Consider the following 27,966-nt stretch of genomic DNA (forward strand, 5'->3'; position numbering starts at 1 on the left):
TTTATTTGAATGTGATATCGTGAAATTGTGTAAAATTATACCGGTTTTGTCCAATCAGGGAGCTCGTCTCAGGCGGATCGGAAAATTAGCTGTCATCGATGTGCGCATGCTCTCTGTGTGAGAATGACAACAAGATGGCGGAAGTGTGAGGAGTGTCCCAGCCCTTTGTCCGAACCGGGGCCTTTTCCTTAGTTTTTGCCCTTTCTCTGTGGGTCAAGAACACCCATAAGCAATCCGCAGAGATGGCGGAACGGGTGGAATGGGTGGAAATCATCGAGCCGAGGACTAAAGAGCACATGTACGCCAATTTGATCACGGGCGAGTGCGTGTGGGATCCTCCGCCCGGCTGCAAAGTGAAGCGAACCAACGACAATCAATGGTGGGAATTGTTCGACCAAAACGCCGGAAGGTTTTACTACTACAACGCTACGTCTCAGAGAACTGTGTGGCATCGCCCGCAAAAATGCCGACATCATACCGCTGGCCAAACTACAGACTCTCAAACAAAATACAGAAGTGCGCGAGGAGTCGAGTCCGGATGACGGTCGGCCCAGGAAAGTCACTTGCGAGATGTCCACTCAAACCTCCCCGGACGATCTGGACGCGGAGAATAGTACGGTACCGTTGTCGTATGAAGCGAGGTTCGCCAGCTCGCCCAGGTACCGCAGGGGGACCGACTCCCCTTCCACCCGAAGACACGAACGGTCCGAGAGGCAGAGACGAAGCGAGCGACGGAAACATAGCATGCAACAACAGACATCCGCCTCCTCCCCTGAGACGCCTAGGGCGGAGAGGCCCAGAATTAAAACTAACGGGACACACCAGTACAGAGGAAGTGAAGCCTCCCTTGCTGCTAAGAGTGCCATGAGCCCCAGAGTGTCACACAAACCAAAGTTCCCGCAAACGTCAAAACGACAGTATCTCGCCCGACAACAGGCGCAGGCAGAACGGGAAATGCGGGAAGGCCACACTAGTCCATACAGTACCTCAGACGGGAGCGAACACTCCACGCCCTCCAATAGTCACAGTCGACAGGGTAGCAAGTCGTCTCTACAGAACACCTCGTACACCGTAGATGGCAGGATGGTTTCGCGGAAAGCGAGTGTTACGTCACAGCATGGCACGTCACAGAGTTATCCCATGGAGACATCCGAGGGGTCGCACAGTCGGCAAGGTAGCATGAGGTCGCGCAATCGTGATGACGAACCGACATACGTCAACACGGAGTTCCTCGCCAGGATTGCGGCGCCCACCGAGCCGCTGACAGACTACCCCCGGCAAAAAACGACAGGGCAGCAAGTATCGCAGGACACACAGTCTTACTCATCTTCGTTCCAAACGGACCAGTACCAGTTCACCACATTTGGGCACAGTAGACAGCGTGGTGCAGCGGGAGACGGGCAGGTCGTGTCCAGTCCTCGGATGGGCGTGAGTGTCGTAGATAGAGAGCAGCAGTACACGAGCCACAGCAGGCAGGGCAGCGTGTCATCCTCGCATCAGCGAGACTTACCCTCCAGTCCAACCATGGGACACTCCCACATGCAGGTGTCCACCTCCAGTTTCGCCCCAATACGACAGAGTCCGGGAAGTCCCATCTACTCCCACTACTCACATGTACCAGGAAGCCCCAGTTTATCGCGCAGACACGACAGGGAAACACCGGACAGCCCGATTCTTGTTCGTTCACACCTCTCTGCACCAGGAAGTCCCAGCTACTCTGACCCTGGCGACCATTTCTCCGCCAGGAAAGATAGTTTTGTTGCCTCCCAACAGTCCTTACATAGCAATGCTAGTAACTCTCTCCGCGACGGGAGTTTCGAGTACGAGAGCGACGGAGTCTTCAGTAGTCCCTCCCCCGGGTCGAAGATGATACATGAGAACACGGATCCAAACTCGTGGCACGCGTCGCTCAGAAGAAAGAAGTCAGACAGCTCCGCGATGACAGCGCTAGAGAAGAGTCAGTCTCTCCAGAGTAACATCTCTCCCCCTCCCCCTCTCATGCAGTCCCAGTCTGTGGATCTGTCTGTCAAAGACGCCCCAAACTTGTTCCAGCATGACCCTCGCTCCTGCACGGTGCCAGGAATGGCCAGGAGATCGTCTGCCACAGCCATATCACCACCCGGGGTGTTCAGGAGCAAGCCATCATCAGAAAGCGACATCGAAAACTTTGCCCAGGAGCACCTGGCCATCCCTAAGAAGGGCATCTTCAAAAAGAAGGTGTCTGTAGCCAGCATGTTATCCTGGAGCAAAGAACCCATCAAGCAGCCACTTATCGTGACGGAAGACAAGATACTAAAGAAGGAAGCGGTGGAGCTCTTCAAGTTGATACAGGTAAGGTAGTTTTAGATGTTGACAGCTAGCCTGATTTATCCTTTCAGGTTTACATGTATCGTAAGTCTTCATCATAATACATGCATAGCAGGGTGGCTACCAGGTATGTGTTTGTCAAGCTGAACTATGATTGGATGGTCGGTTATCGCAGAAAAACATTCACACTGGTAAATTAGAAGTGAAGGCCCATAATTCAATGTAATCTCTCTTTATTGTAGAGTACAGTCCTAGTGACGCAGTGCATAGGTAATGCAACTTACGGTACAATTGAAAATTTATTGGGTCTATTTGTGTTGGTGGAGTGACAAGGTTTACTTTGTGTTTATCTGTTGTCCTAGGGAATACTTGTGGGTAGTAAGTTATTATTGGAGCCCAGTGGGACTTTCCCTGCACCCATGTGTGTGGGCCCCCTCCCCTTATACAGAACCGTGACTGACTGGCCCTTATGTAGACTATTACAAACACCTGTCTGTGTTTGTTCCCCCTTGACAGAACTGTTTATTGATATGTTGGGGTAAAAATGTTAAGATACACCTCATACTAAATCCCTTTGTTGTATTAGTTGAAGTTAGCTATAATCGGTAACTTGAGTAAGGTTTGTAAATAGGTTTTGCTGACATTTTACTCAAGAACATTTCTGAGTAACTAAAAATTTTTAGGTACCGTAGAGTTCACCAGTGTACCTATTCACCCAGAAGAGTTTTGATCCCTGCATGTGTATTGTTGTAGCCTGGCGTGTGGCTCCACCTTACATCTCCACATAGGTAAAACAGCACACGTGCAGGGTCACGGTATTGAAACGCGGGGTCGCGGTGTTTAGATTAGCACGAGCAACACAGTAAAGATATTGCTCTCTGTGGGTCAGCGACCTATTCACTGAAGTATCCTTGAGAATTCGGGCAGGTATTTCAGTCAAGTCCCAGCTGCCGGTTGAGTTGTACAGGGTGGAAGAAAAGTAGAGAAAACACAGGACATCTGTGACTGGTTTGTTTCTCAGTTTGATAAAACATGTAACCACAGCCAGAGAAAGGACACATCCCTCAGGCGTCTATATGTCCAATGCCCTTGTTACATAAATAGCAAGTCCTTTTCCTACTAATGGGCATTGGAATATATTTTCTGTACATGTCGCATTGCTGTATTTCCATAGCTTCATGGTATGTCATGTTACACATGATAGAAAAGGAGGACATGAAGAAATGCCCGTGATTTTTTTTCTCAGAAATTTTTCTAAAATCTGAAGACTTGGAATTGGCAGTCCCAGCAGATGTCGATTCTCATTTGTATTTGTGAGGGGATTTATGGGGGTTTTGGGAATGGGTGGTAGTTTCTGAATCTGATGTCACAGTGTAATTGACCAGAACGGCCATCCTCTTGCCCATATATGGAGTCTGTCAGGCAGCCACCTGATTCTGAGGTAGATCCCATTTTGAAGTTTGGATGGGGGACAAAAATTTACAGACCCCCCTTACAGAAATTTTGCCACACCCTAGTATCCTCTATTTTTACCTTGTCTCTCATTGATTACAGAAAATCGCAAGTTTGTTAATTCCAAGCATTTCCAATTCCAAGTATCTAGAATTATGTTTGATTTAAAATTGATAAACTATTGTCACCCTACTTGTATTTTTTCATGTATAGTTTAAAGCTGTAGAAGTGTGACCCTTGCCTATCAATTTAGTGAACCTAGTACTTATGCTGACAGGGGTAACAACTGGGCAAAATTCAAATTCCAGTCAAAATATTTTTTGTAACAGTTGGTCAAATGGACAAGACATCTGCATTCAACATGTCGCTGTACGGTTTTCTAAGGTGGTGCCTGCATATTGTAGATATGGAACTCTGTATGTCAGATGTTATTTGTGAAAGTTCTACTGAAATGAACAGTGTGAGGCCTTTTATTAATGAATTGTCAGACTCAGAGCCAGATACTATGAGAAGGCGGGTGAAATATGTCTCATTCATTCCGCAGAATTACATGCCTCCAGGCAGAGCTCCTAATTAATGCGCGGATAAGCCAGCATGTTAGCTTCATCACCCCATTTCCTTTTTATGACGGAGCTACGACTTAATTGATTACCTCTATACACATTTGCATGTTTGCTTGCAAAACAATCGATTTGTGACTGTGTGAGTGCAGAAAACACTGGTAGCAAAAACTAGAAATCTCCCATCTAAAAGTCCACTGTTTGATGTAGTTTCTGACTCACCTTGATGCTAATGATAGTTACTTTGGTACCGTAGGAATCATTCTGTAGTAGTATTTTGCATAGCCCTAAATGGTGACAGACCATTATTTGTCCACTTGGCAATGTGCCCTTGCAGAAACCAATCCAACCAGGATTTCAATTCCACCTCCACCACGGCTGTTTCCCCTGTATTTATGTAATGACTTGATGATGGATGTGTTCACAGTTAGACCTTCATATGAAGCATGTTCAGTATGCCAGGTTGCCACTGTTGGCCATGGTAACCAGGCTCACATGTACAGGGAACATGTCTCTACAGACCTACACATGCTCCCTTGTTACTAACCCAAGGATGTCTGCAGAGGGCCGGGCAGTGTGCTCTATTTGCATATTTGAAGGGTGGTCGTATTGTTTGTTGCAGACACCTGCGCTATTTCATTTGACTCAGAGTAAGGTGCTCTTGTATTAGAATTACTCAATGTCTTCCTTAAATTGAAATACTGCAAATCTTGAAATGTTTGCATTGGTTTTGTTTTCACCATGACCTCTTTATGAAAATTCATGACACCCTAAATATGTTTATTGATTGTATTTCTACTGTTTCGTAGAGAACTACATTTGTGAACTCTAAACAGGAACGTTTCAATCTTAGTTCCACATAGAATAGATGTTCCTTACCACCTACAAAATGCTTGACAGAAATGGTGTGTACAATGTACATACATGTGTATATCATAGATTATAAGCTAACCTTCAAAAAAGCACAGGTACACTATATACTGGACATCCATCTCTATTATCCTATAAACATATGATTTGCAAGAAAATGTGTTTTAAGTTTGCATCAACCCTCTGCTTAGTCTACCCAATAACGTTGGTGACATTTTCCTTTGCCCAATTTTGATCAGACTAATGTTATAGCTGCACAGCTAGCAGCACAGGTCAGGACAAAGATTATTATCAGTCAGGGCTGGGGGCCAGTAATAAATCCTCCATACAACAATGGACGACTGGATAATGTTGTCGTCATAAAATCCAGGCCACTCTATTGTGTGCTGCTAGTCATAATACCTTTTCCTTCGAGTACCAGACAGGATGTCAGCTTGCACAAACTACTGTTTAGACCCTGTTATTAGTACACATACATGTATGCCGCATGTGTGTGTACTGAATTCTGATTTAGATAGCATATTGATTTTTGTACGCTTGAGTCCTCATATACAATCCCTATTGATTTGTATGATAAAGATTAGGTAATTTGTGGGAAAATTATTCTTGGAAGTTGCTGTCAACATGTATTTTTTGTATCAATAATTTTTGTATGATTTAAGTGATTTCTAGTTATTTAAAGTGTAGGTTGTAGTATGAGTCATTTCCTGACAAAAACATCTTGTGGAAGTGTTTTTTCCTGGATGTGTCTGATTATGAAGTCCAGGAGGTAACCTAGGGAGTGGAGCTAGGTGTTTATGGACAGGAGCCAGACCAGACAAATTCACTACAGATGTGTGGTCTTCACTGCTGTATTGGTCAGCCAGTTCCCAGGTCTTGGCTGTTTTATGCATTTCCTCAAATGTCTGTAAAAACGATGTTCATGGAGGGGTAACATCTTAATCTGTTATTGTTGTGTAGTGTAGATTAATCTATTTTCACTGTGATTTCATTTCATGGTAGGAAGGGAATGTAGTGATTTTACGACGTACATAGTTCATGGTCAAAACAATAATCTTGCACAGAAACACATTTTACTCACATTTGTGGCGCCATAATTTCACATGCGGGAGAGAGGCACCACGAATATAAAATCATGGTGAAGTATGCACCCCTAGTTTGTAGTGATGACTGTAAGAATTAAGCTAGAGATTACTGGTAGCTTTAGGAATTACAGTGTTTAAGGATTGTTTGATACATTTCTAAGTTACTATCCTATTACACGCAGGTAATTTGTAACTGAATTGCTCTACATGTATAATTATGTCTTTTTGTGTGGCCATCCTATACCTTCTGTCTGCTTAGATCCACCATAACAAGATTCCGCTGTCTCAGATGTTCTTCCTTCCACAGACTTTCTTTGATAACTGTATGGTAATGGTTACCTTAAGAATGTCACCTGCACCTTAAAGCTACTGGTGTGGCTCTTCCAGACTGTCAATTAACATACCAACGTCACCTTGTTTCCGGTAAGGTGGTGTTCTCTCCTGGCTGAAAGCTCACCAAGAATGTTGTTAGTGTCATCGCAGGCCAGTTCTATGGATAATTAGAACAGCAAACTAAGTTACCCATAACTGTGAATTTGTTTATTTTCGTGGACACTTGACCTATATGTACTTTCACCACCATGAATTTGCATTAGAGAAGTCACTTCGAAAACCATGACAATAAAACCGCCGCAAACATTTTAAGATTTACAGTATATTTCTGGAAATACCTGGGAGTCACAGTCCTGTGTGTAAATGGTGGTTTAACCCTACACATACAGTATAGACTGATCCCAAAGCCCTGTCCCTCAAAATGTAGAAATGTCAAAATAAAATTGTAAACGGATTAACCTTCAGATATTTGAGGGACACGCAGTCACTCTCTCATTGGTCAAACTGCTAATTGCCATTCTCTCATTGGTTGAACTGCTAATTGTGATGGACAGTCTACTAGTAGTACATGTAGTTGTGTATTCCTCTCCTGAAGGCACATGGGGGTGAGGGATCAGACCAGGGATGTAATTATTAGATCCATGTGGTGAAAGGTGTTGCCTCAAGAAACATGAACCTGACCTGGGGGTCAACCTGCTGTGTTCCCCCTGGTTTTAGAGCGATTAGCAGCTGTGAGTTGAGAATAGTGATTTTGAATGTACAGGATAAAATTCTACCATTAGTATATATACTATACATGTATATACTTGCAAAGTTTAGAATATGCAAGTTTCGTACGTGTGTGGGGCTGCCTGTATTACTCTATGAACTAGTAGTTTTACTTCTGACATTTAGAATACTGTGCGATAACCTTTTTGTTTTCAATGAATAGGAATGTTTGATCTCTTGACAATTGGGCGACAAGTGGAAATGGTATTTGTGTGAAAATTTCAAAAGGTCATTCTCAAGTAGTATAGACAAGTGTGCCCACTGTGTGCCTAGTTTGTGCAGTAGCTCTCCTAGAATATTGGATATACACGAGATACTGTAAATTCACATATTTTTGCAAGGACTTCATGGTAGTGGAGGAAAGGCTTCTTTCACAGTGGTGTAAGTTTAAATAGAGGTTGGAACAATTCTGTGGTACAATGGAAAAGCATATCTGCAACTGGGTTACCAGAAAATCGCAAAAATGAAACCACTGTAAACATTTCCAAATTTGGATTGTTGGAAAATGTAGTTTAGTACGTAGATGGTAATGTTTTATTGCTGTGTTATTGCAGGGATACATGGGTGACCGCAAGTGTAAGGGAACGCAGGACGAGATTGCTCTGGAGCTGACTACGAAAGGTTGGAGCACGGCGGTTGTCCGGGACGAAATCTACATCCAGCTCTGCAAGCAGACAACAGAGAACAAGAAAGCGTAAGTACTCTGGTTGTTTTGCAAGTAATATGTGTTCATGTTTCCAACTGTGCATTTTTTTTACAGATGTCCCATTTTTTATTTACTTTGAGGTCTGCACTTTCTCTTTGGTCCTTGGACCAAATCCTGTGGCAAAGTGGGGGCATCTTGCAATGCAAACACACCTGCCCCTGAAATCTGTCTACATTTGCATACAATTTCCTGTACAAGAAGACAGCACATACATGTACCATTCCATTGGAAACTTTGAAAAAAATGTTCTAAGTTTCAAATCGTGTGTAGAGAAAGAATAAAAGAAGATAACAATGTATAGGTTTAGATTGTTTCATTTTGTGGGCAGTGTTACAATGCAGATTGTTTGGCTGTAAACCACTGCAGTGAGAGGGGTACACAAAGGGGCAAACAGAATTAGTGTAGAAACAAGTAGGGCACATTCTGTGTTGTTTGTCAGCCACCCACAAGACAAACACTCTGAAGTGGTGCAATGTTTGACCAGACCCTGATAGTGATTGTGTTACAGGATGGGCATAGTGGCCACACCCTTCTACAAGAATCAGTATTAGAGCTTACATTTCATCAATAGACCATAGACCAATCCTAACCTGTCTGTCACAATTAGCAGCTCAACCAACAAGAGAGTGGCTGTATGTCTCAAATTTTTGCATTTTTATGGGTTCACCACACCACGAAGTGGTGGTGAACCCATATTGCTTTTTCTGATGTTTCTTCTCCTCCTTCTCCTCCTCCTTCTTCTTCTTCTCCTGCCATTTTTTAAATGGATTCAGCTTCTTCATTTTAGGGCCTAAGGTCCTGAAATTTGGTATGGAGGTACAGTGGGCAAATACCCCTAGGCGTTTTTTAAATTTTTGTGATACAGGCTTTTAGAATGGTTTTATTTGAGTTTTTTGGCTGTGTTATAGCAAATGTATTACTGTGTTAGTGTGCCGTGATTACCATGTCTGGGCATGAGTCATCACAATGGAATGCAGGGCATCAACCAATAGGCATGCAGCTTTCCTCTATACTTCTTGCTGATTGGCTGTTGGGATTTAACTTGATTAACACCTGCACAGAGCATTTCCACCTGCACAGAGCATTTCTTGCTGATTGGCTGTTGGGATTTAACTTGATTAACACCTGCACAGAGCATTTCCATACTGACAGTATGTCTTTATTCAAGTGTTTTGGTAGGTATTTCAAGCTTTTCTGCTCCAGCATTGGAATGCGGGGCATGAACGTTTTTTTATTTATTTTGAAAATCAACAGTTTGCATTATGCAATTAAAAATCCTAACCAATAAAGTAGGGAATAGCTATCCAACTGTTGTTTTAGTTGTATGTTACTTCATATTATACTTTATAGTTATATCAATGTAAATCATTGTTTTCCCTTGTGTTTCTCATTCTTTCCCTGCCATGTGGTAAAATGTGGTGAACCCATTGCTGTATTTGCTCCAAAGCAAATATTGGCCTTTCTAGTTATGTTTTGATTTTGCAGGGCTCAAAATTCATTTTTGGGAATAGGTGCACTGGTGCACCAAACCTAAAAAATTGGGTGCACAAAAAATTTTTGGGCGTACCATATAAAATAAAATAAGTAGAATGTCAGCAAAAAGTAATTATGTTTCATTTCCAAAGAAAAGTACTACAACAATAATTTTCTGACACTGTGATATTAAGAATACACTGTATACTACTATACATTTCACATATTTACATACATAAGCCTAAGAAAGCATTTGTCTGGTGCACCCACAGATAAAAATTGGGTGCACAGGTCCAAATTTGGGTGCGTGCACTAAGGTGCACATGCACCCAATATTTTGAGCCCTGTTTTGTATTTGTACATTTTGGCAGAGGTGGGCGGGGCTATAGGATCAGTCTATTCTGGCAATTGTGAGCAATTATGTGGGATATGTCTGCATAAGATGCACAATATGTGAGGCACACATTAAATTTACGATTGCATTCATAGCTTCATAAACTTCGCAAATAGCTGACGGTAAATCATGTGGACCTAATTCTGCAATACAAGGGGTAAGGAGGCATTCATGGTTAAAACCACAGCGAATATTTCACACTTACAGTACTGATAGTGATAGTAAACCGCATGTTAGGTGCTACCGTGTATAGAGAAATTTATCCACGATGAAGAAAGGTGTGTTACTGTTAGGTCTTTGCTATGATAGAAAAGGACACTTATCTACTCTCAACAAATCAGTCTGTTAACCATCGATATTTGTCTCATTTTTCTGCATACGGAGTCACATGTACCAGATTAAAGATTGGATTAGGTCCAGTTATTGAAACTGCTAGCAATAGGTGTCCTACTGGACATGGGTGGTGTGGATAAATTGGATTTGTATGTGTTTCGCTCTATTTGCACTGGGGAAAAATTAACCTGGTAATATATTGGATTGGTAGAAACGGATACACACCACATTTACATTTTCACCCTCCCCAAATGGCCCAAGTCCTATCTGTTATTAACACTATCACCTGCACATTCAATGTATTTCACACAGTTATCATATTTATCAGACATACACAGAGACGCTTGCTTGTATATTTGACATATAACAAAACATAAGGGATCTTTTCTAGCATTACAGAAATAGCAACATTTAATGACACGGAGGTCCTATTTCAAAGGGCCGTGTCCTGAATCCTGCCATCTGTTAGGACTTGTTCTTCTACATGAGCAGGAAGAATCAACTGTGTTTTAATGTTTGTCAGTGATTATATGTTACTACATTATAATTATACCCCTGTCATACCTTAGGGGCAGAAGATACATTGAACAGTCGTAGCTAAATGGCTTTTATCTACATTTGCCCTCATTGGTAGTTATGTAATGAGAACTAATGATTTGTAATTAGGCGGTCTGTAGTTTTTCATTTAGAAATTGTATAATTAAAGCCAGAAAAGGCTATTTTCGAAGCTCTGTCCTTTTGCCACTGGTTCAGAGCCTTTTTTCTGGGTGAGCATCGATTGTTGAATCCTGAATCCTCCTCTTCTGTTCTAGTCCCATTCATCACCATGTTTCAGTCCTTCCTATTGTTATGCTAATGAGCAGCTGCTCTTTGCCGGAACATCCCTCGTCTCAGCCAATCAGAAGGACAGAAATAAGTCAAGTGACCGACGGCTATTGTTGCAGTGTCCTGAAGGCCTCCTCTGCACCTGGCGTGTACAATATTTCATAGCTTTGTTGGTATGCTGTGTTTGTTAGGGGAAGTGGAATTCCTGAATACTGCTGTAAGGTTGGTAAGGGAGGAACAGATGGGAGGGTCAGCGACCTACAGTTCAACCTGACATGGATCAGGAAAAGGGTCGCTCATAAAAACAAACCATGTCCTGAGATCGTGTCGGTATCTATGGTTACGCTACATCCCAGTTGCCGGGGTAACCAAAATTTGTGCTCATATACTGCACATCAGAAACAGCCAACTATATTTCATACCAAAGAGAGAAATGTTTAGCTGCTCTTCATGAAGGACAAGCAATATAAAGCAAATACATAGAAATTACCGGTAACAATATTCAACAAGTAAAATTATTGATGCACTTATATGCTCTAAACAGGATGCTTCTGGTATATTTGTATTCAGATGACAACTCATGATGGAAAGTTGACCTTACAGATTGGGAGGGTCTTAGTGTAGTCTAGCAAGAGTTATTGTTCAATCCGACCATGTCTGGGGGGGGGGCACAGATAGCAGGGACAATCTAATGTACATGCTTTAAACCTGGGGAAAATCATAGTATGGTAGAAGGAAATACATAGCAAAGCCCATAAGATTATAAACATATAAAGTCTAATAGATGTCTTGGACTGGGAGTAACCATTAAATACCACCAGTCCTGATATTTAAGGTAAGCCATATCTAAAGAAAATATTTTAGACAGGTAGAAAAATCGATGGAATTGTACTTCAGTCAAAATGAAATAAGTCTACAATTTCTGACCAAAATCCATACAGTTATGGTAGGCGCTTTAATGCATTGCCCAGACTCGAGATGGACATGGGGTCGAAAGGTTATCAGCTCGATTCCTGGCACTGGTGGTTAGAGCTCAGACCTTGTGTCATGGGGAATGGCACTTTACCAGACTTTTCACACTGTACTCAGGTGTAAATGGGTACCTGACTTTGGGTGGGGAGGTAAAGTCTGTGGAAGGAAATTGATGGGTTCTCTCTCCAAAAATTGTACCCTAGACACTACACACATTAGATTTATAAATCTGGCCATATGGCTTCAAAAAGGCTATGGAACCTTTATCTTGTGTGAAAAATATACTGTATAGACACTAAAACAACCCCTTGTAGTTGTACTGTAGAAGACGGTTTGATCCATACATGAAGAAAAACAAGTGCCCAAGATACTTGTTAAAGGTAGTCGTCTATCACTGGGAATTTGTGGAAGGCTGTGTGGAGAACTGGCAGACAGACATTTCTTCACGGGGCCAGGGTGAAAGGTCACAGTTAATGCTGTTGGCACGGGCCTGTATTTGACAGTGGTGTCACTATTTGTCTTGAAATGCATCCTTTACCCAGATGTGGCCCTCCCATCTCCCCAAAGGTAAAGTGATTCGATTTGTCCTCACCTAATTGAGAATGGGAGAAGTTGTGTGTCACATTGAAGTGCGAAGCGGGTTCTAGTTGGGAAGGTGTATATGAACTTGGCAGTCCTGGAGTGATAGATCCTGTAGGCGCCTGATGGCAAATACGTATAAACAAAGGGATTTGGACCCTCCTATTATGATGAATGTTGTCAGCTGATATTTGATTACTCTCGAGTTTGAGTCTATGGTTGTCAAGAGTTGTTATGTCTTGGTTCTAACCACTGTAAATTCCTTTATTATTGCAGGGGCTTAATTTTGCGGTAGGAGAAGGGACGTTTTTGCAGTATTCTGAACCTAGGGTTGAAACAGTGTGTAATACAGCACAGTAGTTAAATGCAATGGAAATGCAGTGCCATGATTTTGTGTTGGACAGGCCATTGGAAAACCTGCAACATTTAAACTGCAGCGATCATTTTCAATTTTACAGAGCAAGAGGAGCAGGTAATAATGCACAAGAATAAGATTACATCATCATATGAGGAAGGGGAGTTGGATTGAACTTGAAAACTGCAATCACGGCGAGTGATTCCAGGGAAGTAACAGTTAGTATGATTGGAACTGGCACTAAGCAACAAAACTAACATTCATGATACTGCATCCTTGAATCTATATAGTCTATTTGATTTGATTTTAGATTCTTGCATGTCTTTGGAGCTTAGTGCTCTTCAGTGCACTCTAGTATCCAACACATTAGATACACCACTCAAACTATATGTAACATTTGAACATTAACTGCCACAAATGATGGCTAGATTTTTGAATTATGCCTCCCAGCCAATCAGAACTTGCTAGTAACCAGTAACCACTGGCAGTCTGTCCTTTAATTTGTTGTATCATTATAGCAACAGGAGACGTTTCTGCATGAATTTGAAACAAACTGGTATATTCCAGTTATTGCTCTCTTCGTCTCTGTATTTGCTCGGCAGCAATTTCTCCCCAGCCTAGTTTTTATTACCATGTTTTTTTTCTGCTCCCAATTCATCTGTAGTCTGTGACTCATCTTGAGTTATCGTTCGCAGAGACATATTTGAACAAGTTCTTGAGCGACTGTCAGTTACAATTGAAGATGCTGTACAGAGCCAAAAGGAAATCCATTTCCAACCATCAGTCAAGTTACGGTTTTTGGCAAGAGAGTGGGAATACACTTAGGGATGGGCCCAGTTCCCAGATAAGATCATCAAAGGAGAAACCACCGCCCTTTTATTTTATTAACTGCCGGAAATGGTTGGAATCATTAGTCTGGTGGAGAAGAGTTGGAAGTGTACTACATATAGATGGTTACAACACAAATCAGTTGCCAACAAGAAATCAGGAGTTTCAGACCTCAGGGAAGATTGTATGATGTACTAAAATCAGGACTACCATGGTAGGACAAAAATTGTGCAGGGTTGGAGAGTTGCTCTTGCAATCCTTGAATTCCCCCATGTTGATCTCTGAAAAATTCTACTTGCTACAGGCTTCTTAGCTGGATTCTAGGACCCTGAAGTTCACCCAGTTTCCTATGTCTGACCTTTTGACTTTTCATTCTGTCTGACAATCTTCCCCATCCACATGCAAAACACTCTGGACAAATATGCTCACAGACCCACCCAAATTTTTGACTTCCACATGTTAATGTATAACTATAAGTAGATATGACCATCATCATGGTAGGTATGATATAAATGTAGGTTCAGAACTTCCAAATACAAGTAAGCTGCCTGGTAACATGATAATCATGATAGATGTATCACAATTCTTTAATATGACCCCGCCCTTTTGGTCATGAGACCCGTAGTTGCTTCCTATGTCTGCTGATGTTATAAATGATTGATAGAAGACGACAGTTAAATGGGGGGTCATCCTCCTTTGACATTAGAGCAAGGGATGATGGGTAATGAGGTATTTTTTTAAAAGCAGGGGTCAAGGATAGGACAACTTTGATGCTACCTAAATATGACAAGAGTCTGAGGTTTCCTCTTGTGTTTAAAGATAATAACATTTTTATGGTATAGAGTCCAATCAGCTACACTATATGTCCTATATAATATTTTCCTGTAGAATTATCAAGGAAAATTTGTTTTTGAATGTAATAAATCATCTTCTCAAGAAAAATTCCCCATGATCAACACTTTGAAATAATCTGGCATTGATATATATAGCACATTTTCTAGTCCTTTTGCTGCTTTAAATCCCAAAAGCCAAGAGTATGTCAGTAAAGGGACTGACTGTATCATCTGAATAGAAGCTTCAATTTTATCTAGTCAGAGCAGGCAGTGTAACGTATTCATCTGGTCTAGAGCTAAGACAGCACATTTCTCTTCCTCATGTTTATAGATACATGAGCTTATGATAGCATACCATTCTGTCAGCAATATTACCTGGTGTATGTCATGACAAATGTGATGGTCTGGGAGAAAAGCATGCAGATATGTCTAGCTAAAGAAATATAGAACCTGACTTAAACTGAATTGTACATGCACCCCCAACATGTTATCATTCTTCATCATAGGCAGACTTGGGATATTAATATTATGTTGATGTTTAATCTTTGCACTATTGAATGCTCAGATTTTTGCTTTCTGTTACGAAAGTGCAGTTTTCTTTGGTTGAGCTGTGGGTTTGGCTGCTGAAACAATTTTGTAGTACAGCAGTAATGATTACAATGGAAAGATTTGCTGTGTCATGATTGCATGGTCATCTTGAAATCACCACCAAACATTTTCAAATTGACAGTACTTAAACATGTATGATGTAGCATGTTGGCCCTGATGCTAACTGGCCTGTACAGGCCCTTGGCAACAGTCTGGATTCCAGGTTAGTCAGGAGTCCTGCTAAGATATGACCCTCTCAGATAATGGTATCTCTCTGTTATGCCAGGAAGATGTCAAGACAGCCTAGAAACCAGGCTGCTTCCAGGTCGTACACAGACCAGCTCCTTGGCTTCATGGCCAACATGCCCCCACAGAAATTTAGATCCTCCCCCTGAGTTACATCAACATATTGTAACTTAGGGTAAAATTTCTATGGGATCATGTTGGTCCTAGAGCCAAGGACCTAACCTGTGTAGGGCCTGGGAACAGTCTGACATCCAGGCTAGGATGGCAGCGGTTTCCGGTGTACTGATACGAGTGATAGTGCGGTTTAGAGTCAGAGAGCAGATGGGTTATTCACATCTGAACGCCTCACATGTAGCCTAGCTATAAGTTTGAGAAAAGGCGCTGAACTAGTATAATATTGTTGTCTATTTTGTTGATATGATGTTAAAGCCCTGAAGAGAGTTAGAGCTATAGCAAGATTAAGATATTTTATCTTATGTTGTGTGGCTACAATTTTTTCTGTGCACCTAAATTTTTACCTACAGTCATTTACAAAAATGAATTTCAAGCCCTGTAGTATATGCCATGGCAAAGAAGGACTCATGAAAGCTGGTGAAATGTTGTAGTACAGATAGGCTCCCCTCCATGACCCCCTACCAGAACAGGAAGACTGCTGGATGTAGATATCAGCTACAGGCTTGTTCCATGGGCTCTTCTCACTCCAGCCTGTCATACATGATGCTACATCCACAGAGGATTTATTTTTTATCTCTGCTACTCAGGACTTGAACTGACCTGTATTAACCTTCTTCTTCTTCACTTATCTTGTAGACAGTTGAAATTGAATGCATAGTTGGGCTTATTTTGTAGAAGGTCAAACTTGAAGGTTTGTTATGCATAACAGTATCCTAAATGACTATCAAGGATATGTGTCTCTAGTACTATATCTTAAAAACACACACTGTAAAAAAAATATGAATGTATTCATTTGCTACATGAGAGTACTGTCTATGTATAGATTGAGAAAATGCTACTTTTTCCATTTTTCACTATGTACTAGTATCTGCTTTACGTATTTTGTAGACTGTGTATTGAGTGTAGTTTGTTGTCCTGCATGCTACATGCTATGTACATATGTATATGACAAAAAACAGAGTGATAAGTTTTATAAAATATAGTAATAAATCAATCATATAATGTCTGTTTAAATCTACTTGTACATATTTTTTAGGTTCTTAGTAATACCAGTAGAATTTCTAAATGTTTGGAACTGAAATATTCATGTACATATCTGTTGCCAGATTTGTGTCATATAATAATGAAAAAAATGGAGATAACCACCCGAGATGTCAACAGTCAGTGAGTGTCTTTGATATGACAAATGCAGATACATGTACAAAGAAAGCTCTCTCTCGCCCTGTCACCAATTATTGTACAAGGGTCTTGGATATTACACACACACACCATGGTAGCCTAGAAGTACACTCATGTGTGACCTTCTGATTGGCTAGCATGCTTGCATCCTCCCTTATCATATCCTCCCTGTCTACCGATGCCTAATATGGGCATATGCCTTATATGGTGGGTAGGTGAGGTCTGAATCATTTGTGACACTGTTACAGTGTACATGTACATGTGTACATGGTTTATGATATCCATTCACAAATATAAAGCTTCTTACATTAGTTATGGCTTTAAAAATCAATGAAATATTATTCAGTTGCTAAGGATGATCCTAAATATTTTGTGGAAGATTTTATAATAATTAAAATTCTGACTTGTAATATTTTGTCTGTAGAACTGAAGCCAGACACATTGATCAGAAAAATACCTTAATTAGATTGAATCCTACAAAAATACATTTATCAAAGATTGAAATAATCAATATATATATAAGAAACATAACAATATTACATAGGATATTGCAGCATAGTCTTGATACTCTATAAATATAGCCTGTATTCTTACATGTAGAAAAACCATTGGTTGTTGCAGGGCAAGTGCAACTACACCCGGGAACATGTTGACATTGACAAATGGTCCGACCCTATCCCAATATTGTCTCTCCAATTAACAGTTTGGCGCTGACACCTCCAGCCTTCCCCAGCCAGCCTAGCTTGGTGCCAGTTAGCTGTAATTGTTTTCAGCCAGGCCGTTATCATTATCCATTCAGATCGGCCGCATTACTACCAAATTTAATTTTCCTCCACTGAAGGAACCCATTAGAAAGTCAAATTTCCTGGTCATAAAATTTATGCCTGAATGGAAGGAGATGCCACCACATTATGTTTTACCTTATATGGCAGTTGACCTACAATAGACTTAATTGTAAGGCCACATCAGTTTAATGTCTTGGTTCTTTGATTCGCCATTTGCATGAAAGCATTTTTTTTCTGATTGGAAAAATTTAAATTATTTTGATAAAGAGATTTACCCGTTGTACAAACTACAATTCAGTTTATGATTCAACACTAAAATGTATTCACCAATTCACCAATTGAAAACGTTGTACAATCAGTTTTCCAACGTTGATTATATTGAAAATATAAGAGCATGCAAGTTTTACTTTATTGTTTAACTTGGATCACTAGAGATCACCAATGTCTAAAAACAAAGGAAAAAAAGATAATCCATACTTTCCGACCCTATTTTTTCTGAAATAGAAAACACAACCTTTTTTTTTTCCAAGGTCCTATATCCTTTCCTCTGCCCTGCATATCCTCACCCTGCCCCTAGTCCCCCCTGACAGAACCACTGTCCAGACACACTGAGCCATTCTTCTACATTTCATGGTCCACATTTCCCAGGAGCCACACAATCACTGCAGATAAATGGACCCTTCTGTTCATAGCCACACATGTCACTGCACCCTTTCATATCAAAAACTTCTGCAGCCAGGGAAAGATTACTATGGCTCATTAAAGTCCAAATTCCTTGGAGAAATTAAATCCTGGGGGGTAAGGTATCCATGGACAAGATAGGATTGATGATATTGATAAGTGTTTTATTAAATATCAAAATTAAAAGTGTCAAATCTTTATTATGTGTTGGTACGTGTATCTGACTGACACTAAGTTATATATGTATCAATGTGACAGAATGTATTGTGCACTTACAATCATAGATGCCACTATTTGGTGATATTATATTGGCCAATTCAATATCGTTAAAGCAAGCAGTGGCATTGCTACAGTCTGGAATTCTTGCATTATTTGTAGTTATAGTTTGGAAAGGAAATTTATGACAATAATACCTTGTATATACAATGCACATGGATATACATGTAGAAAATATATGACTTCATGTTTGCATGCTTTACTGCAAATGGAAATCTCCAAATTGTATTCCATGTAGTGATATGGACACACCCTCCACCACATTATAGGGCCAGGATGAAGTGTATGGGTGTCGCCACTTTCTTTGTAGGGGTGTATAAACTTAAATGTCAACAAACATTCACTACAAGCAACATGACGATATCATAAATCAAATACAAATACAAATCAACTTTATTGCTCAACAACTGTAGCTGGTACAATGTATGGCAAAGAAACAACAATGGTACATACATCAACTAATGCTAAGATATAATTCTAACTAGCTAGTCCATAATGATACTAAAGCTAATCTATTGTGTTTTCTTAGGAAGAGTATTATTACATTCTGTAATTCAGGGGATATATCAGCTATTTACAATCTGGTGTCGCTTTTGTAGTGATTCGAATATGAATTTTCCAACGTACACTGATATCTGAGAAGAACATGAAAGGAGAGTATTAAAGATATCTGATTTTGAGTGAGGTAGCGTAACATTAGTTTTGGAAGCTATGGATTGCATCAATATTTGTCTGTTTTCTTCATATGTTGGACATGACATCATAAAGTGGAATTCGTCTTCAATACCCTCCTTGCATGTCGGACACAATCTCTGATCGGCTGGTGTGTTATAATGACGGCCCTTTTCGATTTCCAGGCCATGTGAACTTATCCTCATTTTAGTTATGCTTGTCGTAAAAGATTCGTTTTGAATTGATGATAGATACTTTTCCAAGCCGAAATGTTTTTTAATTTTAGAATAAGTATGAAGTTTATTGAATTTTCTTATTTCCTGCCACCAGCCAACTAGAAATGTATCCTGTAAACGTTGCTTGAATAAGCTTCCAAACTGGTTGGCATTAACCCTTGGGTTCAGCCAGACATTTTGGAAGCCGTGTCTGCACAGTAAGTCCTGTATGTGGACTGTTCAGTCATGGTCTAGTTCGACAGCAGCATCATATGCCTTCTTTACAATTCTGTCATTAGATAAATTGGTTAGCCTAAGCCAGTATTTGATCATTTGTGTCTGAGCATCAATGTACAGTGGTAAGGTTCCTAGCTCCCCCCTTACAGCGGAATTGACAGAGCTCTTTGGAATATGGAGAAGTATTTTGTAGAAATTTAACAGAACATACTCTAGGTCAGGAATTTCATAACATATCATTGGTTGTTCCAATGTTATGTTTTCTAATATTTCTGAGTGGTATATTAAATTAAGTTTGTCACTATATCTTTTAAAACGAACGAGAACGGGGCGAGGAGATAAAGGGTCAAGTTTCTTCCCTATGCGGGAAGTTCTAAGGATGGCGACATCTGGTGCCAAAATTGGACCAAGAATGTTAGTTACTTTTTCTCTGACATTTTCGTTGGGACATTCTTCTATTCCTTTCAGGATCAAGTCTCTACATTGTGAATTTGTTCCTAAGACTTCACTACAGTACAACAAAATTGGTTTTACTAAAGTGTTAAACAGGTCGAGGGCAAGTGGGATGGAGGAGTTGGAGTTTGATGATAATATATCATAAGAGAAATAAATAGCAACGAAACACAAACACATAAACAGTTAATCCAAAAAGAAAATTTCAAAATCTTTCACACCCCTTGGATCCGGTATGGTCTGTCCCATATAGTGTACCTTCTTTCTGGGAATCCTTTGATGGAAAAGCTGTGAAATCGCCATGACAGGGCATGGTTTCTGATAGGGGGAGATAGTGTCATATTGGTCAAACTGAGCCTGGGCTTTTCAGATGCAGCTGACAATGGTGGCTGAGCCCATAAGTTGGAGTTGAGGTTTTAAAATGTTTGATATGTTAATGTGCAAGGAATGTAATAAATGTGCTACCACTGAGATGTGTTGGAATAGTAGTAGGTACATGTAGTTACAACCCTATGGCAGTATGGCAGTGAAAAATTTGTAGACATTTTCCCTCAGGATCAATTCTTAGTCATCGCAACTCTTAGCTTCTATCTTCCTGTGTGTAGAGTGACTAGGAATTGATTCCCATCAAGCCATCTCCGACAGTAAATGACTCATCCCTAAATGTCATGACTACAGAATGTAAGTGCTCTTGTATCCCAGCTAAAAGCTATCTTTCCGTCGCCAATGGTCTGGTATATTGATAGTTGGTTACCTTCAACATCTAATCGTTGTAGCTTTTTTCTTTGGATTGAGGAAATGTGTTGTAAATGGGTGCTTGTAGTAATGATCATTGCACGCAGGGCCAACTCTGGTCTCTTCTATCTTCATTTGGGACATTCAGCCGTGGAATGCTTGATGGCTGCTCCGAGATTTGGCGATAACGCTGACAAAAGGTCATTAAGTAGGCGGCCGCCATCAACGCAGCCTTTCTATATAAGGACATGCCCTCGGTTTTTATGAGAGCTTTTTAGTGGGCTCTGTTTTTCTATTGGTCTACCTGTTAATGCAATTATGGACTGTTTCAAAATGAAAAAAATAAAAATGTAATATCATATATGAATGTAGGGATGACCACACCCTTGTTTTACACTGTACATATTGTTCACATGTTTTAAAAACTATGATTTTATTGCCTGTTTTAGGGCCCATCTCATTCATTTGATTGGGGAATTTCATTTGAAAGATTAGGAATCTCTGTGTTGAATAATTGATATGAAGTAAATTGTTGCAAAATGTAAACCATTGCTAGCATGAATGCTGTATACCTGTAATAATATTGAGTTGTAAATTTTGGTTGTGGTGGGAGGGGGGCAGTTTGTATCTTATGATCATGCCAAAACCGTTGTATACCTGGTAGGGTTTGAAATTAGTTTTCTACAAATTGGGCTCTAGTAAAAAATGTTTTAAAATGATGCCCAATGGAATGTTATATCTCACACACACACATGCAAACCCCTGTAACTGCTACTGAAAGTGAGCATGAAATTGACGATATGCTTTTACGGCGGTTGTAGGGAAAATTTAGAGGAAGTCTTATGTGTAGATATGGGGTCATCGATCAAGGTGTGCTCGTATTTCATCCCGGCCGGCTTTCCGTACTCAGACGAGATTGGGCTGGATTCACACGTCATTACAAGAGTGCTGTGGCCAGAATACATAGTATTCCTTCTGTAACATTAGCCTCCTTAGCTTAGAATTGGGGTTTTGAGATACTCTTATATGTGCTTCTTTTCTGATAGTGCAAAAGAACAATTAGAACTAGAAAGGTAACATTTGCAAAGCAAATGCATAATGTTAAGAAGAACAATTAGAACTAGAAAGGTAACATTTGCAAAGCAAATGCATAATGTTAACCTTCACATAGGTCTGCTCTGTTAATTCTTACTCAAACACATTCACGCATATGGTGACAGAAGTCTAAATCCCTCCAGGCTCCTGCTATAAAATTGCAACATTATGTAACCCAACATCAGTTACCATGGTGAGAGACAGTTTGGTTGATCAGGTCAGAGGTCAGTGTTTAGAAGGAAGAAGAAGAGGAAACGTAGCAAAAACAATATTTTTTCCTTCGGTAAACATAACTAATATGCTATCAGAAAACATAATATTATTTAAGCTAAAAAAAGCCTGACTGATAGTAACTGCTAAGGGGCTACAGTAATATTGCAATCAGGACAAAAAGTGTAATTAGGCCGAGTTTTCCACCAGCATGGTCATCTGTCGCATTGCCTTATAAGGAAATATCCTTGGTGATGTTATAAGCTTTTTTTTATTGATTGTGCCAGTTGTATGGGTGACGGGGAGAATATCTTGGGTATTAAAGCACAAATAACAGACTATACAATAGTACGAAATCAGGTACGATATAGGGTGACAAGGACTCACACAATTTCACCTCTACATTCGTTCATGACATCACAGTTCCTCAATGAATTTTACATTTGAATTCTGATGTTGCAGTTTGCAGTGGCTATTCCTATGAGAAAAGCGTTGCGTACCATGTACATGTATGAAGGCTTAGTCCGTGCAGGGCAGTGGGATTTAGCAGGCTAACCTTGTGGAAATCCCTTCCCCGGACCTGTTGTCAGTACCAGCGTTTTCTATCAGCCGTGTAAGTCCCCGTATGAGCAGGTCCAATCACTTGCACCATTTACGGATCTTTGGAAAAGCGTGGGTAGGTTTCTCAATTTTCACCGGGGTGCCCGTTAATGCTTCTGAGGTTATGTTTAAGCTGAGTGCTGCTCCTGTTAGTACAAATGTATGTGCCTGGGAATGATAAGACATATAACACAATTACCAAAACTTCAGGTACATGCTGTTATACTAGCTAGTTGCATTTGCTTCTGTAATGTTTCAACATAGTACGATACCATCTCTTCTGACTGGTCATGCTGTTTTCATGGACATCTAATGTGTGGTGTAGAATTGTCATCACAGCTATAGGCCTCAGCTAAGCCATCTCCAACTGTGCACTGAGGTTCAACTGTAATACACTGTCCCAGTATGATACATGTATATCCCTACATCCCCTCACCACCTCAAGCATAAGAAGCACTCTGTGCAGTGTCTCCAAATCTAGGAGTCTTGTAGGATTGCTCTTGACCTTGTAGCAGGTCCCTCTCTATTTCTGAAACCTCGCTTGGGGAAACCTTGATTCATTGGAGTCCTTGTAAGTACCTGCCTTGTAGACACTGATGTGGGCGACATGCCAGGAATCCTGTATTCCTCTCCTGGCAATCAGTGGGCAGCTCTATCCGTCTTTATTTGTCTGCAAGGAAGAACTTCATTCAATTCCTCCAGGTACAGAGGTATAAGTGCGTGTGTGTCTGTGTGCATGTGTGAGACTAGAAATTGTGTCATAGCTATGGTCAAGTTGTGAAAAACTAGTAGGTGCGTAGAATATGAAATTACATTTGTTGGGCAGCTGCCATTTTTTTTCTATACATATTTATTGTTACTGATACAGCTACCTGTTGACAATCACCTGATCATCTCTCTGTCACATTTGAATATCGCTTTGAACCTACATGTACCTGTACATATGACTGGAAATACATGTATATCACCCTAAGGGATAAAAAGAAGCATTTTCCTTGTTTATAATTCACAGTGGGCACACAGAGCTCATTATAGAAAGTCTGCATTACTCGTAGTATAAGGATTTAGCAGTTTTCACGGTTTTCGTTGGATTTTTGGTCAACGTTGCATCAGAATGTTGCCTGTTGCAGAGGATATCTTTTTCGACATAACATTTGGAAACTACAGACGCAATGTTAACCTTATATTCACGAATAGGAGCTTAGTGCAGGTGCAGGTGCAATACGTTTTGCCAACCTGCCACAGACCATGAAAATATTTTCTGACTTACAGTAGCTGAGGCATTGGATGTGACAGTTGGAACCCTCAGGCACACAGGCATGGCTTGTGTCCAAACCATTGCTCTCTACCCACACACACAAAGGACAAGTTGTTCAGCTCCAGCTGGGCAGGAAGTCGGCTACCTTGTGCCTTTTGTTTACACTGAACATCTCTGGTGCACATCTGTGTAGATAGAGGGAAAGGTAGTACAGGAGTAGTGATAGAACCACTACAGTCTGTCTGGATATACAAGGAGAGCGTTTTCACATTGCGTCATTGCTGTTTCAGCCGCCATGTTGTTGTCTGTGTTGGCAGTTCAGTGAATCATACCTATAGCTCAAGTGTTTTCCAAAATTTATGTTCTTCTGACACTGTCAAATATCAAGTGTTGAATGTCTATAGCTCAGAAGAGGAATATTAATAATCTTGGTAAAACACTTAGTAAAACGCTCACAGTGTACACTTTAGCAACAATCCATTGAAATGCAAAGAGTGACACTAACATGATAGCAGCACCTGCCTGCTTCATTGATGTAGACAATGAGTGAAAACACTCCTTGAAAAGATGGCACTTTTCCAGAAAATGTAAATACATGTGTACGTTATTCTTGCTAATCGTCATTCCATGTGTGTTTGTGTACAGGGAGAGTCTGGAGAAGGGCTGGGAGCTGATGGCCATCTGTCTGACGTTCTTCCCCCCCTCCCCCAAGTTCCACAGTTTTCTGGAGAGTTATGTCACCAAGAACCAGGACCCCATCGCTGACGTCATGGTAAGGCTATAGGGTGTTCTGTAAGCCTCCCTCATTAAAAACTGAAGAATCTACTGCCTTCTTAACCAGACAGATCTCATTGCATGCTAGGAGACATGTATTTTGTTAGCATCTTTTGTGATCTGTGGATCTGACCTTGAAGCATCAAATTGCAGATTCACATCCTTATAATATACAACACTTACTGTGTATATCATAGATACTTGACATTGCACTAAATATCGTAGATATGATCATGCATTTGATTTTGCATGTTGAATATAATGCATGAAGAAATTTCTGTTAACTTGACTAAATCAACCTTTGTACCTCTGTAATTGTTTGTGCTTGGACTGTACTTTGAAGCATTGAGCTAATTGCTGTTTATCATGTGTGACGTTCTCATTTTTGTGATTGCAGATGTGACATTTTGTTTGATCCCTTTTGACAGTAGCTGTAACCTCTGGTGATGTGTTGATGTTGCCTGTTAGTCTGGGACTAACCTGTGTGAATAACCACTTCTCTTTGTCTCCCCCCTCCCTCCCCTGGAGGCAATGACCCAGGTGGTGTCTGTTCTGCCTGTACTACAGGGGGTCCCCGTCACCAAGTACGCCAAGATCTGCGGCAAGCGCCTGGAGCGCATCTTCAAGTCGGGCGCGCGGCACGGCACCAAGAAGCCGTCCTTTGAGGAGATCAACCAGTCCAGGAACACCATCTTCAACCCGTCCATGTTCGGCACGACCCTGGAGGAGATCATGGAGATGCAGAAGGACCGTTTCCCGGACTACACGTTGCCGTGGATACAGACCGTGCTGTCGGAGGAGGTCCTGAGGCTGCAGGGGACGGAGACGGAGGGGATATTCCGCGTGCCGGGGGACATAGACTCGGTGAACGAGCTGAAGCTGATGTGCGACCAGTGGCAGCTGCCGGAGTGCGACGACCCCCACGTCCCCAGCTCCCTCCTCAAACTGTGGTACCGAGAGCTGGCCGAGCCGCTCATTCCACACAAGTTCTACGAGGACTGCGTGGAACACTACGAGGACGTGGAGAAGGTGTTGAACGTTGTGAATTCTCTGCCGGAGATCAACCGCCTGGTACTGTGCTATCTCGTACGCTTCCTTCAGGTCTTCTCAGCCCCGCAGAACGTGACGCAAACCAAAATGGACGCCAGTAACCTGGCCATGGTCATGGCCCCCAACTGTTTGCGCTGCCCCTTGGACGACCCTAAAGTGATCTTCGAGAACACCAGGAAAGAAATGTCCTTCTTACGCACACTACTACAGAACCTGGACACCAGCTTCTTGGAAGGAGTGCAGTGAGGCATGCTGGGAACTGCAAGGGATTATGGGCGAACATTGTCCCCTGTGGGTAACATTAATGACGAAGTACCTCGATTGTGAAGATATTTAGAAGCAATTGTAGTGTAATTATAAGTCTGAAGGATGGTTGTCCAACAGAAAGGCTGTGACAGAACATGTGGGAGAAACAAATTCTGGAAAGGAGAAGGAATGAAGGAAAGGACACAGGAGTGATACTCGTGATGTTACTGTGGGTGGCAGTACCGTGCTGTCAGACATGATGTCAGCCGCTCTGTCACCCACACAGAAGCTAAAGTTCATTAGCATGAATGTGTCACGTGACAGAAAAGTGGTGAAGAAAAACTGTGTAAGGAAAAGGATCTGCTTTAGGGATTGTTGTACTTGGAACTCATTCATTATAATTGCTTTTACTTAAGAAGTATTTTCATCTGCGAAAATAAGAAGTTGTCTGTCCTCCAAGAAATGAAGCCAAGCTTTATAAAAAATCTCATCCTGTTATGCTGTGTAACATGTTACACTGTCATAGGAAAACACTTTAATGTTGTTTAGGATGATAACTCCCTGTTTCCAATTGAAGTAGGGTCAAATGATACCGCACAATATGTATTAATGGCTTCAAATTTTCCTCAAAATTGGTCCTGGCTGGGGCACACATAGTAGAGCAAGGAAGAAAAGGATAATATCAAATTGTCACTCATAAATGTTTTTCTTCACACAATTCATCAAACAGATCCTTTGTCTTACCGACAGTTTGAGGCATAGAGTAAGTTGTCTTGGAAGACATGGAATGGTGACATAAGAAGGCACTGATACGGGTTCGAAGGTGGTCGAAGATTTCTTAAAGAGTCCGTCTTGTTAGTAGTGTAACAAGGAGGAAAAAGAAGACGTTAGAACTAAGTATTTGTACATAAGAGTGTACAGACCAAGATTTCAAGATACGTTAGTGAGGTTTAATATGAAGAGTAGATGTAAGAGCACACTAAGCTGATCTTGTACATAGCAATTCAATGTGCATAGGTATAGTTATATGTAGAGTACGAATGCTTGGTAGACGTAGACTCGCGTTGTGTGCACTGGTTGCAGATCCATGAAACTTTGTAGCGACCAAGTCAGCTCGTTAAGTAGTTGCATATCTTATAGTGGCATTGAAGTGAGAAATCATGTCTTAAGATCAAATTTTTTAAGTAGAACAAGTGGTTGTAAAGCCACAGCATTTACAAAGTCTACTTTTTCAACCCTGGGCAAAGACTTAATCATGCAATGCTGATTTAAGACTGCTTCTTGGGGTCTCCAGCGAATATTGCGACTGTTTACTTACTAACTAAGCTAGTTGTGAATGTAGTGAAATAGGATCAACGCTCTGCTAGAATTGAATCATTGACGGAAAATTGGAACAGCTCTTCCACTATGGAGGAATGTAATGAATTGATTGGAAACATTTGAGGATTTATGTACTAGTGGTAGGAATCAGAATTGTCCAGCTAATTGTGCAAAGGCTAAATTTTCAGACAAATTCATGTGTCAACTGTTTAAGGTCCTTGCCTCTCAAACCATCAAGACAAAAGTCAAGCTTCCTATTTGCAAACTGTACAATACAACACCATGTTCAAATCACTATTGGTACTTGCTTCCAAAAATGGCCTTCCTGAGTTGTTGAATACTTACTCCCCTATAATATAGCTATTGCTGCATTGATTTCGGCAAATGGTGCTTGTTAGAAATGCATAGAAGGATATTGATGGATTTCAAGACATCTTTCTTAATGTAGTGTATAACAGTATAACTTCATTGTACTTAAGTGGCTTGAGTCAACCATTCA

The 27,966-nt window shown here is 40.9% G+C and overlaps 1 protein-coding gene across 1 annotated transcript; it reads left to right on the plus strand.

Moving 5' to 3' along the window:
- Positions 1-117: 117 nt before the first annotated feature.
- LOC109478297 (rho GTPase-activating protein 39-like) lies at positions 118-27,966 on the plus strand. The gene is given in 5 exon segments (XM_019779770.1): positions 118-461; positions 463-2,331; positions 7,930-8,069; positions 24,723-24,849; positions 25,380-27,966. Coding segments are annotated over 5 exon segments (3,123 nt in total). The 5' UTR covers positions 118-242; the 3' UTR covers positions 26,148-27,966.

This window comes from Branchiostoma belcheri, unplaced genomic scaffold, assembly GCF_001625305.1.
Source record: "Branchiostoma belcheri isolate BF01 breed outbred unplaced genomic scaffold, Haploidv18h27 scaffold43, whole genome shotgun sequence".
NCBI lineage: Eukaryota > Metazoa > Chordata > Leptocardii > Amphioxiformes > Branchiostomatidae > Branchiostoma > Branchiostoma belcheri.